A 13716-nucleotide genomic window follows, 5' to 3' on the forward strand; every position below is an offset into this window, starting at 1 on the left:
AAGGTGTCAAAATAATCTTGCACATAATAATATCTACTGGGAACTATGTATTGTTTAAATATAAAGTGCTTTTCACATAAAAGATAAAAACTAACTATTTTCTTCAACATTTAACATGTTTAATAGTTTTAAAAATATAATGACTCAACTATGCAAGAAATAAAGTAAACCAAAGAATATCTTATGAAAAAACCTCACCTAATGAATTTGTTTTTATTCAAAACTGTATTCATGGTAAGTGGGCTAAGAGGTAGATTTTCTTCTAGTAACTAGGTTATTTCAGTATTTCTTCATTTCTGCATTGTTTTGTTCCTACAAGATCTATAGCAGTTTCATAAATAATATATGGTCAATTACTAATGAAGAAGATAACAAAATAAGGTTTATAAGACTTTTTCATAAAGAAAATAGTATTTTAATTTTTATTATGTTTGATTTGACAGTGTAGTATATAAAAATCCAAGGTATTTATGAAATACTTAACCAATTATAAAATGTAATAAATTTGAAAATTCACATGATACAAGTGAATGTTAAACTTAAATACCTAAAATTAAGCTCCATATCATGTTTGTAAATGTGTTTTAACACAGTTCAACAAATTAAATGTAGCTTCAACTTATGGAGCATATTCTTGAGTCGATGTTGTGATAGAGTTTATTGCATTAATGATGCTTATTCTAAGTGAACACAAAGGATATGGTATTGTTGAATAAATAAATATTTTTTAAACCCACAAGTTCTTCTCTGCAAAATAGCCCAATTTTAGGGAGTCGTGAAAATAAGTTTCAGCACATCTGTCAGTTCATTTGCCATAACAGATCTTCAGAAACTGATGCATATAAAGAGAGCAAGAAGTCAAATTTCTGGAAGAAAATTGACTATTGAAAAAACTCAATCAACATTATTCAAAGATAAAACCCTTGGAAACAAACTCTATTATAATGGTTAAGAGCACAGACATCAGAGTCAGACCACCTGGGTCAGAACCCTTGACCCAATTCTAAATAGCTTTGTGATTTAAGGCAATTTACCAATATAATCTGTGTGTTCGTCTTCTCATCGTAAAACGGGGGTAGTAAAGACACTGTGTAATAAGGTTGATTTGAGGAGTAAATGTGTTGATAGGTAAAGCATCTATTCTAGCTAATACTAGTTAGTAGTAGCTTTCAGCTCTTCTGAATCATACAAAGATCCAAAACAGAGTCTCTGCTCAGCAGCTGTGCCAGAGGGGACCCAACCATCAGTAGAGGGGGCACCAAGAATATTAGCTGTCTTCTCACTAAACTGGTGTGGTGGGGTAGAGCAGGAGACTTAACGAAAGAGAAACTATGCTTGATGAACCAATGCTGTAAAGAAAAGCAACTAGAGGTCCACAATTTCATAGTTACTATTACAAAATCAAAAAACAAAACAAGACACTTCCACATGTTTTTATGTATTTGATTTAGAGGGAAACCAATACTGGCTGATCTCATTCTGTAAAAAAGCTATTTGAACTGGGATTAGGCTATTTGGAGTTTGCCTTCATTCCACTTGATGATATTTATATGTTGATTAGCTTTCCAACATCCAAAATTTCTAAATTCCAAAACATAACTGGCCCCAAGGTTTACACATAAGGGATTGTGGACCTGGATGGGCCTGGAAAATTATTATTGTTCTCAACCAAAATAAGCAGACACAGTGTAAATGTTTGTTGAATTGAATTGAATGGGGGATAATTAGAATGGAAAATTTAGAATAATCTAAGCATTGATAGACATATTGTTCCGCTATTATTTTTGAGGCCGGATATCTCTTTCCCTTTTGATTTAGTCTTACCTTAAAATTATTTATCATTCTAAGAATAAAGTTTTACTTTTTATAAGTAAGTAATCAGGATGAATTAAACTCAATGACTCTTTTCTTTTCTTCCTCTCCTTTTAATTTCTCAGTTAGAGACTGGATGTGCCACTTTAATCTAATAATGTCTGTGACCCTATCAGAGAGAAATGAGTGTCACTTTCTGATGGAGCGTTCCTGAAAAGTCAAGGTATGCTTGACTGATGCCGAGAACAAGAAAAGACCCACAAACATTTATGCCTGCCAGTATTTTCAGAACTTTTTTGATATTTGATATTTTACAAAATTTTTCTCACCATTTTTCTTCAAATATGATTTCTCAGTATTTCACATTTTTCATGTAAATGTGTTACCTCAGGCAATAAGACATGTTCCTAAAGTCAAGAGCAATCCCACTACTTTCCTGGTGTATAGGTAGAATTTTAATTTCATAGTTTAACGATTCAAAGAAATCAAATAATGTTCACAGATACCTGTGATCTCGATGCTGTTCAAATCAATATGGAAAGTGACTAGTTGGCTGGATTTATTTGCTTCAATGCCTTGAATCAGTTCTTCTTTTATATTTTCATCTGACACCCACTGGGCAAAGAAAAGGTCAAATATGACTATAATGCTGCCATTTCTGCAAAGCAAAAGATAAAAGAAGAAAAAATTAGTCTTGTTCAAATGATTGGTGCTCAATTCATGCAAGATATCTTTAAAATTCTCTACAGTTATTACCTTGTTAATCCTCATTACACCTGTACAAGGTAGGTTATGTCAAACCTTATCTCTATTTTACAAGTGGAAGAAAAAGGAAAGACTAAATGTTTTTCCAAGAACACAAAGACAGACCCAGAATTGGAATCTGAGTTTTCTGAGCTCCACATTAGCACACTAATCCCCAGGCCGGGCTGTTTCCCAGAGTCACTTGTGTCAAATTAAACATAATCACATGGTATCATGACATTTATTCTTATTTTACCATATGAAGGAACGAAGAGTGTGGATTTGTAATTTTTCACAGATGATTTCTAAGTGCGAAGAAGTCTAAGGTAGTTTCACTGATTTCAAAGAAAATTTTTCTGTGTAGTTTGTGAAAGCCTGATTGTAAGCTTATAGCAACCAATCTATACCTACTTTTTCTTCTCTATTCTTCATATGGAATATTAAAATGTGTCTTGATTTCAACGGATAGAAAGAAGACAAGCATACCTGAGACTATTGGAGACTCAGGGAGTATTCAGGCAGATGGTCAAGAGTTGGGATAACTTTGCCTACATCATCCCCAACCACAGCATTAGAGTTCAATGATATGGCCTGAATCATCTTTGCTTTTATTTATCCCCTGCTCTGAAACATGCATTTTGAAAGTTTTCTTCATTGATAGTTTGTTTACGGTTTAAAGAAACATAAAAATGAATAAATTTTTGGCCCAATAGGGATACTTGAGAGATTTTTGCTCTCCTGCCTACATTTCTACTTGTCTCATGCTATCCTTTTAGGATGCAACCATTTAGGAGAAAAACTCTAGCTCTGATGTTCATTTTGTGTCCCTCAGTAAGATGGGGGTACTCAGAGTACACTTGGATCCTTAAGGGGCAGACTAGGGAGAATCAAATTTTGCATTGTGTGCTTGCTGGTTCTGAAATTTGGGCAGTTACACTCATATCCTCATGATATCTATAAGTTAATGAGCTTCTTGAAGGGCTTCATCAACTCCAAAAGCGTTCTTTATTTTTCTGTCCATATAACTATCTTTATAGAACCTAGAATAAATGTTCTTTTTTTGCTCCATGACTATATACAGTATCAGAATGTTCCTGAAAGAGCATAGCAAGTCAGTATCTCCTCTAGGTAGGATATTCCTTCTTAATGTCTGTGACATTACTCAGGTTCACAGTTTAGCAGAAGTGATTCCTTTCTATGTAGCTGATTTTTCATTTTTTAAATGAACAAGATACTCTCATGTAATAATTTCACACTTCCGCTCTATTAAATAAATTATTTTAAAATGTTAGAATATTTAGCTTTTCAATCATTTGCTTAAATCATAGTAACCAGGGCCCGGCCCTGTGGCATAATGGTTAGCTTCGCGCACTCCACCTCAATGGCCTGGCGTTCACAGGTTTGGATCCCAGGGGCAGACCTAAGCGCTACTCATCAAACCATGCTGTGACAGGCATCCCACATATAAAGTAGAGGAAGATGGGCACAGATGTTGGCCCAGGGCCAATCTTCCTCAGTGAAAAGAGGAGGATTGGCAATGGATGTTAGCTCAGGGCTAATCTTCCTCACCAAAAAAAAAAAAAAAAACATAGTAACCAAATCTTGTAAACGAGAAGGGTCCTCAGTAGCTATTTAGTTCAGGGTAACCGTACATGACTTATGTGCTGTCTTTGATAAGGATACATTTGTCACAGACAGTGTTTTTATCTACTCTCCCACATTTGTTAATTTTTCTGTGCTGGCTGATCCCTAATTTTATTTGAGAGTAACTCTCCATTTCCTCAGGAAAAGTGATGGCTTCTCCAGCCATTCCTCATGTCAATGCTGGTTTTATTCATGGGCATATATGACCAGGCACTGGTCAGTGGAATCTGAGGGGACACTGTTGGGAAACTTCTGGATAACTTTTCCATATCTAACAAAAGAAAGGCTTATAGTAGACTAGTGTTCTTCTTTGTTCAACATTATTATGTCTACACGTGATTGCTGGGACTGCCACATCCATCTTGGGGCCATGAGACAAGCTATGGTTGACAAGCTAAGGTTAGCATAGTGAAATTAATTAACCACCAAATTAATCTCTGCTGAAACCTCCAGATTTCGTGTAATGCCAGATGATAAACACACATTGTTGAAGGCACTTTTAGTCATATGTTCTGTTCATGGCAATTTAAAACATCCTAACTGTCATATAACTCTCAGGCCTCATCCCATATTAATTCAAACAGAAGCTCCAGAAAAGGGAGATTACTCTATTTTTGCCCCTGACGTTGGCCAACATTGTCATTTTAGTAATAAGAAGATTGAGGCTCAGAGTAATGTAGGTAACTTTGCCTTGAGTCATACAGCTCATTCGTGACAGAGAGAGGAATGAAACCCAGAGGCTCTGTCTCCCAGATGTGTTTTTATATAGTTCCCGTCCCCATACTCCCGTCAATACCATTATGAACTCTGTCAACAGGAAAGATAACACTACACTAGATGCAGGCCTGGGTTTTTATTATCTTGCGTTGTTACCGTAACTTTATATTCAAACAGATGGGGAAAATAGCTAGCTGGATTTTTGGGGGAAAGGGAAAATATTTTATTCTCTCCATGCTTTCAAGAGATAGAATGTTCCCTCTTCTTCTTCTTCCTCATCCTCTTCTTCCTTTCCCCCTTTTCTTCCTTCCTTCCTTCCTCCCTCCCTCCCTCCCTTCCTTCTTTTCTTTCTTTCTTCCCCTTCCTCTTCTTTTTTCTTCTTCTAATTTTGTTTCCTTAACCACCCTCATCCTCAAAATAGTTAAAGTGACAGGATTAAATATGGTTAAAGTGAGAGTGAATAATATCCATTAATTTCTGTCTTCAATCCCACTCTTCACCTTATCATTAGTTGCATACCAAACAGTTTTAATTCTGACTAAATCTGTGTTTTCTCTTTATGTAATTTCCACAGACAGTTTAAATCGACTGAACACTTGCTTTTGTTTTATTTGAGTTAGGGAGTAGAAGAGGTAGGGTATTTTTGGTAGAGAAAGCACAAATCTGGAATTTTCCTTCACTGAGTTGAAAGTTACTGGATTAGTTCATCTTCAGGCAGAAAACAACTTTGTAGGAAAGATGTGATCTTGGTTGTGAATTATACATTACATTTAATAATTTATACTTTGCAAGGACAGGAGTTAACATATCCTATATCCACATACAGTGGTATTTTTTTAAAATTTGTTTTCTTATTCACTATAAATGTTGAGATAAGAGAGAAATATAGTAGAAATCAGGAAATTCATAATAAGCTTTTGTGTTTCACCTAATAAGAAAGCTGAAGCTGTTATTTTAGCGTTTAGTAATGATCTCTATCACAGCTGTGAGATTGGTTTTATTTATTAAGGTAAATGAGAATTCTTATTTCAGGAAAAAAAAGAAAGAAAGAAACAATGGCCATTTTCATTTCAAAGTACTTGTTCCAGTGGAATATCTGAGTCTTTTTTTTAAGCAGATAAATCCTATCATTGTACAGAGAGCCTGTGTGTAATAAATCAAAATGCTTCTTATCTCTTATTTTCCTTAATGATATTAATAACCTCTAGAGTTGCTGAGTAAACAAGTCTTTCCTAACTTTGTGACTCATCTGTGCTCAAAGGGCAAAATAAGCTACATGTTGCCACAAAGGGTAAATAGCACTCTATTAGAAGAATCAACTGCTAAATGCTCTGAGTCAAAACATTTTCCACAAAGCAAACTAACAAAGTGTTTCCAGAGAGCAAACCATTTGCTTGTCTTTCAGGGTAGCTACACACACACACACACACACACACACATGCGTGATTTAGTGGGGGGCAAGGGGCAGAAGTTGACATTAAATAATATTTGTAAAAAGAAGAGATAGGTTAATGATTAAGTTTAGTGCTATAATTTGACCATATACACAAGTATGTGGTATGAGTTTAATTAAAATCAATAACAAAAAAGAAAACAGGTATTTTAAAGGATTTTTGGATATATTTTTCACAGTTTGTGTGGATATTGTTATTTAGGTGAGCACTCAGTTACTTCTGTCTTCTGATTTTATCAACTGGAGTTTAAATTAAAATAATTTATAAAACTAATTGGGTGTATGCCACTTTTTCCTACAAATGGGGTAGGTCTTTTTATATGTGGTTATTTAAAGTAAACCTAAATGTTTGTTTGTTATTCTCTTTCCTGCTTCTAAATTCCTTTTACTATCCTTCTCTTCTCAGTCTCCCAAAATACCCACGTGTAATTTATGGTACAGTCGTTTTCATGAAATTCCTTTGCATTGCATCTTTCAAAAACTCACTTCCGATTTAAAGGTAGTTCAGCTACAGCTAAGTGAAAGTATCTTTACACTGATGAAGTATATTATTTGAGAGTCATTATAAAATATGTATCAAGGTTTAGGCACTATGTTGGTCTCGTAAGTAGCTATAAAGGAGGGAAAAGAAAGAATTCTTCAGCTCAAATAATTTACAATTTCATAATGATTTTACCATCCACAGAAATAAAATATTACTCATTAAATATCAAAGAATATGCTGGGGTTTTGATAACCCACCAGGCCTATATGTAAAAGTCTATATTCAGCAAATTTTCCCAATCTAGTAAAAATTAAATTATCCAACATGTTGTAAACATGTGAACAGAAGGGTCCCTTTAGCAAAACTATCCTGATAAACTCTGCAATGGATACTGTGCTTTGTCTGATTTCACTGGGCAGCGCCCATTGAAGGAGAGGCAGCTACCTGGGATAGTTCTCCTTAGGAATGCTGAAAACTTTGAGAAATAAATCTGAATTGATGCTTTAATGCAGATCTCTAATGCAATTTCCTCTATGAAATTGGAAAAAAGAAATTGGTTCCACTCACTCCAAAGAAGATAAATAGCTGAAAGTGGGAAAAAAAAAAAAAATATGTTGCATGCATGGTTTTACCCTCGCAAAATAAATAATGAATAATATTTTAAAAATTGCACTTTGAAAAAGACCAAAAGAATTAACCTTTCTTGAGAGTCCATGTCTCCTCCTAGTCCTGATGTTGGGCCAATGAAAGATGCTATCAGAGATAATAAGCCCTGGAAAACAGGAGTAGAAGCCTCTGTATTGTAGATAGCGATGAAGACAGTAGGTGGGAGTAGGGCTGGCTGGCTAGTGGGACTAAGATGTCACGAATATGCAGTGGAATAAGGAATGATAAATATGGATAGATAAATAGGTGAAAAAGAAAGAAAGAAAAATTGTAAACTTTTTTTTGGTATAAAAAGATGACTTTTTGTGCTTTTCTTCATTGTGCCTTCCACTGACAGGATTAGTTTTGTTCCAGCAGGAGATGGCAATGGCGCCTCTGGTGTAGTGGCTCCATGCGAGAGTCCCAACGGGAATGGCAAGGCACTACATTTCTTTCTGCCCATGAAATAATCCGCATTTGACCTGTCATTGTTTTTCTGAGCGTGCTCTCTGCCTTCGACTTAACCTTCCTACCTCTATTTGGTCACTAAGAACTAAGGACTCTTTTACTAATATCAAGACTCTTATGAAGACCGTATACCAAATCGCTAGGCTCTCTGGTTCCATGGTTCCTGATCTAAGATAGAAGATGAGCCTTTCTATGAAGTCAGGCTTACTGTGTTTCTCCAATGACCTAGAGTCCGCTATAGCCCCCATTTGACAGAGGGTAAATGTCAGACTCCAAGGCGTATATCCAGCACCCTCCTGATGTTTCAGTTCTTCTTAATGGACCCTCAACCCCAGCCAGATCACATGCTCAACATCCTACACTAATTCTTCTTTCTGTACCAGAAATGGCTTCCCTTTTCATCTCTACCCATGCTTCTCAGACTATGTCCCACATCTTTTCCCAAACCTTCCAGAACCCACTCTTCCAAGCAGAGAGGCTCTTTAACACATTAACACACCTGTGCTTCCAGAGAACTATTTTAGAATTATTGTATTACAATTCTATTCTAACAGAAAGTTAAAGCCATAGTAAAATGTGCTTATTTTTATATCTGTATGACAGGGGTTAAAGGAAAATGTGCCAACACCTAACATGCCACTCAATATATCAACAACAGATGTTAAATAGGTGGTTCATTCATTTGCTAGGACTTTATAGAGCACGTACTCTGAGCCAGGCATTAACTAGGTTCTGAAAATACAGATATCAGAGACACATTCTCTGCCCCGGGGGAGCTCATAGTCTAGTAAGAAGATAGGCAAATTGACAATTCGTTAGAGTATGAGGATTAGGTTGTCACTTTATACATAGGAACAGGGTGCTAAGGAAGCAGGCGGGGGACCTTCTTAACCCAGGCTAGAATATCAGTTGAGCATCCCCAGAGGAGGTGACATGGACTGATTCTTAGTGGCTTATAAGGATGGATGCAATATATATATATATATATTTATAGTAAGGGAGAAATGGAAGTCCAAGCAGTGAAAAAGTACACAAAAGAGAGAAACCGGATGCTTTTGAGGACGTACAGGTAATATGGTAGGGCTGGTGCAGAAGCCTATGGGGAGGAAGGAAGGAAAAACAGAAAAAGGCCAGAGTGAGTTTCTGAGACAGAATCCCAGAGAATGCCTACATTTAGGGTGATAACACTAGAAACAGTCTTCAGGTACTTGAAAGACTGAGATATGAAGATAGAGACACACTTATTCTGTAAAACGTTAATAACTACAATCAGGATTAGTGGATGAAAGCCAAAGAAATAAAGACTAGGTTGAGAATAAAAAACAATTTTCTAGCAACTGAAGCTATAAAGAAATAAACCAAACACAGTAACAACAATGATTATTCAATAGACAGTTTGCAATATGGATCCCCAATTTTTATCAGATATCTTTATATGAGGGAATCCATTTTAAGAAGCATAAATCTCTTTTGCTGGAAGAGAATGAACTTCCTTATGAGGCTGTGGGCATTCCAGCCCAAAGCAGGGAAGCAAAGGTTAGACTTCATCATTTAAAATCTTTCTCTCTCCTGCATTCCTATCAGACAAACGGTGTATACAACTTGCCATGTACTGCCTAGTACATTAGCTAGTACATGATAAATGATGTACATGTATTAAATGATAAATGAACAAAAGTAAAATTAATGAGTATTCACATTGTATAGGTAGTGACTTTGCATTGTCATGAAAACATACAGAGAGGCCATTGCTCTCTGCTCTGGAGCTCACGTATTGTGCTTTCATTTGAAGCTGTGGGCTCGGAGCTTTCTCATTGTCCATCCTCCCAACTGTGATAACTACCTTCAATTGCAGGGCACCAGCAGCCTAAAAACTAACACTTAATTACCTCCATGGTAAAAAGAAATATGGCAAGTTGGACATATGTAACTAAGGAAGATTGCCATCAGTCCCATTTACTCAGCTGTTTACCTGGCATGAGTCAGGCTGCCCCAGGCTTACCATGGCTTTCATTGTTTAGTCTTCCTCCTGTCCGGGTTTGTTGTTTCCCATTTTGTTTCTATAGAAAAGAGAAGTTTCCTTTTCTCTGTTTTATCTTGAGTCCACCCATTTATTTTAGGATAAAAAGCATCCCCACCATCCCTATGACGAGTTGCTGTCCTCCTCGGGTTCTGCTACTATAACATCCTGATATGAAGGAGGACATGTGCTAAAGCAGAAGAAAAACAAAATGGGGCCAGATACCTTCCCCAACACTTACTGGTTGTGTGATTTGAGGCAAGCGTCAAATATCTCCAAGCGTCAGTGTCATATTTATAAATCAGAATAATTGTATTTCCTTCACAGTCATTTCTGATGAATTAGTAATACCTTTTACCTAAATCACAAAATGCTTAGCCGAAAACAGATGCTTAACCAGTGTGTTTCTTTCAGTTTGCTAGCTTTTGTCATAGGATCTGTATTTTCCCCAAGCTTCCAGGATATTGTCCTTACGCCGCTGTTTTCTTATTCTGAGGTATTTTGAAGGCTTTACTCCCTTCTCTTTTTCAGATATAACAGGTCTTGATTGCTCTCGTTTTTTCCTACTTTTCTATTTTTTTAATGGAATTCCCTCTGTGCCTTTTTCCCTTTTAACTTAGTTTTATAGATTCTAACTGGCATGACTATTTCCTGCTGATTCATACCCTTATTCCAAAGGTCTTATGGTAGTTTGCAGTCAAGAAAACTCCTGATTCAAGTATCAGTAGTGAAGTTACATCATTATCCTATTGATCTAAGATTCATTCATTTATTGAGCTCTTACTTAGCTCCAGGTACAGTCTTATGCCCTCTGAGTAAAAAGGTGAAAAAGTCCTCTCACTCGGGACTTACAGTGTCAATGAAATATAATGAGCAAGCTTCTGCCACATGTTCATAGCAAACCAAACGCTATCTGCATCTGCATACATACAGCCTCAGCCCCTTCCATGTGTCTCTGCAAGATTTTACACCCAGGAGAGAGAAACATGTTAACATAAGATCAATTATCCAGAGTTATTATTACTTGCTACTAATACAAAAGTCTATGATGTGCCACTTTTCTCAATCCTCAAAAAAATGTTGAAAATTTAAAATATTCCCTCGTCTCCTAAAAGTAGTGACACTATTTTACAAACATTGGCAAAAAAAAAGATCACTATTTTGTGATTCTGTGCTCTCTTTCCTTTTTTTTTTTTTTTTTTTTTGAGGAGCATCAGCCCTGAGCTAACATCCGTGCTAATCCTCCTCTTTTTGCTGAGGAAGATCGGCTCTGAGCTAACATCTATTGCCAATCTTTCTCTTTTTTTTTTCCCCCAAAGCCCCAGTAGATAGTTGTATGTCATAGTTGCATATCCTTCTAGTTGCTGTATGTGGGACACCGCCTCAGCATGGCCGGACAAGCGGTGCGTTGGTGCGCGCCCGGGATCCGAACCCTGGCCACCAGTAGAGGAGCGCGTGCACTTAACCGCTAAGCCACCGGGCCAGCCCTGTGCTCTCTTTCTATCAATAGAAAAATTTTGAGTCGTACTCACTCAAATTGTAAAACTTGTGAGTTTTTATATTCATTTTGCAGATTACTTGATTGAAAGATCTCATCTATCTGAAAAAAGAAAAGGTTACAAAAAGCATATTCAATTTAAGATTTAAACATTTGTTAAAAATTTTAAACAAAGTAATCTTCATGTTCTGCTTAGAACTGGATTAGGGGCAATTTCTTTCTCTGTGGTGATGAGGATCATACTTTTAAGCATTCTGGGCCTATTACATTTATCTACCAATTTTTTCCAAGTTGGAAAATGGGATCTATGCATCTTTTGGTAAGTAGTTAGTGAAACTATGTTATGCAATTTTAAGCCAGCTGAAGAGAGATAGTCTCCTACCATTTGCTGAAGGTCAAAAGCAAGAACTTTGAAATCCGCTGAGAGGCTGTCTTGCAAATTAACATTATATGTAGCTCCGGAAGTTATTTTCAATGTCCCTCTGGCTTCATGATTATTTCCAGATACTGCATCTAGATGAATTAATAAGAAATAAAACACTAAAAATGTGAATTATGAAAAGAGAATATGCATATTCCAGTACAGGGGAACAAAATTTGCAACCCCAAAATGTGTCTCTTTGGCATGAGGATTATTTTAGGCCAATTATTTTTAAGAAACATAAAGACTCAAGAAATTTTGCTCTTTATCTCCCCCTTAACTACCTAAAAGAATTTAGACAGAGGGGCTAGTTCAGGGAGAGCACTGACGCCAGAGATATCTACAAAGACTATGGGCTAGGTGTGGTGAGGAGAGCTCATCAGGCCTGGAGATCAAAGTCCTCTCTGTGTCCCATTGTCTCCCCATGGCATGACAAACATTTGTTTACCAAACATTTGCTTTTCCTGTCTTCCTGTAAATTGTTTTCCTCCCCTTTGAAGTTCCAGAACCTACTCCCTTCTCCTTAGGTCAGGATGCCATATAAACCTCAATTGCCTGACTGTTGGGGAACCTCGTATCCTTGGGGGTTCCTGTACATATGTAAATTAAATTTGATTTTTTCCTGTTAATCTGTCTCACGTCAATTTAATTCTTAGACCAGCCAGAAGAAGTAAGAAAAGGGGGAGGAAAAATTTCTCCCCAACACTGGTTAAGACACAGAAGTAAAGTTCTTGCTTCATGTGTTGGCACCGTCATTCTTGCTTTTTCTTTGTAGTCTTTATGTTTCATAATCAGCTCCTTTTTTTTTTTTTTTTAGCTATCTGGTTGTTTTAAAAGATTAAAAAATAAACTTCTCTGGGCCGGCCCCCTGGCTTAGCAGTTAAGTGTGCGCGCTCCGCCACTGGCGGCCCGGGTGCGGATCCCAGGTGCACACCGATGCACCGCTTGTCCGGCCATGCTGAGGCAGTGTTCCCCATACAGCAACTAGAAGGATGTGCAACTATGACATACAACTATCTACTGGGGCTTTGGGGAGAAAAAGGTGGAAAAAAAAAAAGGAGGAGGTTTGACAACAGATGTTAGCTCAGTACTGGTCTTCTTCAGCAAAAAGAGGAGGATTGGCATGGATGTTAGCTCAGGGCTGATCTTCCTCACAAAATAAATAAATAAATAAACTTCTCTATTCTATTAATTTTGTTGTCTTTTCTTTGAAGTATAACCCACAGTCCAAGCATCCAAGTTTTTTTTACTGTTGAGATTCCTGTTGGAAGATACAGGGATGATCAACTTCCTCCAATTATGGGAACTGATTCAGGGAAACATGGTGAGAAATGGACCATTAAAAGTTTTGTAGTTGCTTTCAGATACTTCTCCAATACCTAGCATCCAGGGACACTGCTGGTTTTCTACATGTGGATTGCTGTGAAGATTTCAATGTGTGTGTTACTTTGAAACTTGGTTTTGAAGCTACTTCTTTCAGTCTAATAATTATAAAATTGGCATGAATGACCTTTTGGCATTAGATGGTGATTGTCATTGTTGGAGAAGTTATTGAGAATGCTGCAGAAAATACATTATCTCAATATGAAAACATGTAAGGGACAAGCTAATAAATTGAATATAAACATGGGTAATAAAATGTGCATTAAGTCCTGCACAATCCCTTTATCAGAATCTTTTCTTTGATATATATTTATATTTAAAATGAAATGCTTCAACTGAAACTCACATAGTGATGAAATCATTAGTAAATGTAATAATAATGATACATAATTCTCACATTTACCTAGTATGAGAAGATGTTATTTCT

General features: G+C 36.6%; 1 protein-coding gene across 1 annotated transcript in view; it reads right to left on the reverse strand.

Moving 5' to 3' along the window:
• TMPRSS15 (transmembrane serine protease 15) overlaps window positions 1-13716 on the reverse strand; it is a 141059-nt gene that overhangs the window by 124627 nt on the left and 2716 nt on the right. Inside the window, exons 2-4 of the mRNA XM_058522952.1 lie at window positions 11868-11998; window positions 11520-11587; window positions 2319-2470 (exon numbers count right to left, since the gene is read on the reverse strand). Of these exons, the coding sequence (XP_058378935.1) occupies window positions 2319-2470; window positions 11520-11587; window positions 11868-11998 (351 nt within the window). The remainder of the gene's footprint in view (window positions 1-2318; window positions 2471-11519; window positions 11588-11867; window positions 11999-13716) is intronic.

Source organism: Diceros bicornis, chromosome 27 (genome assembly GCF_020826845.1).
Source record: "Diceros bicornis minor isolate mBicDic1 chromosome 27, mDicBic1.mat.cur, whole genome shotgun sequence".
Taxonomy (NCBI): Eukaryota; Metazoa; Chordata; class Mammalia; order Perissodactyla; family Rhinocerotidae; genus Diceros; species Diceros bicornis.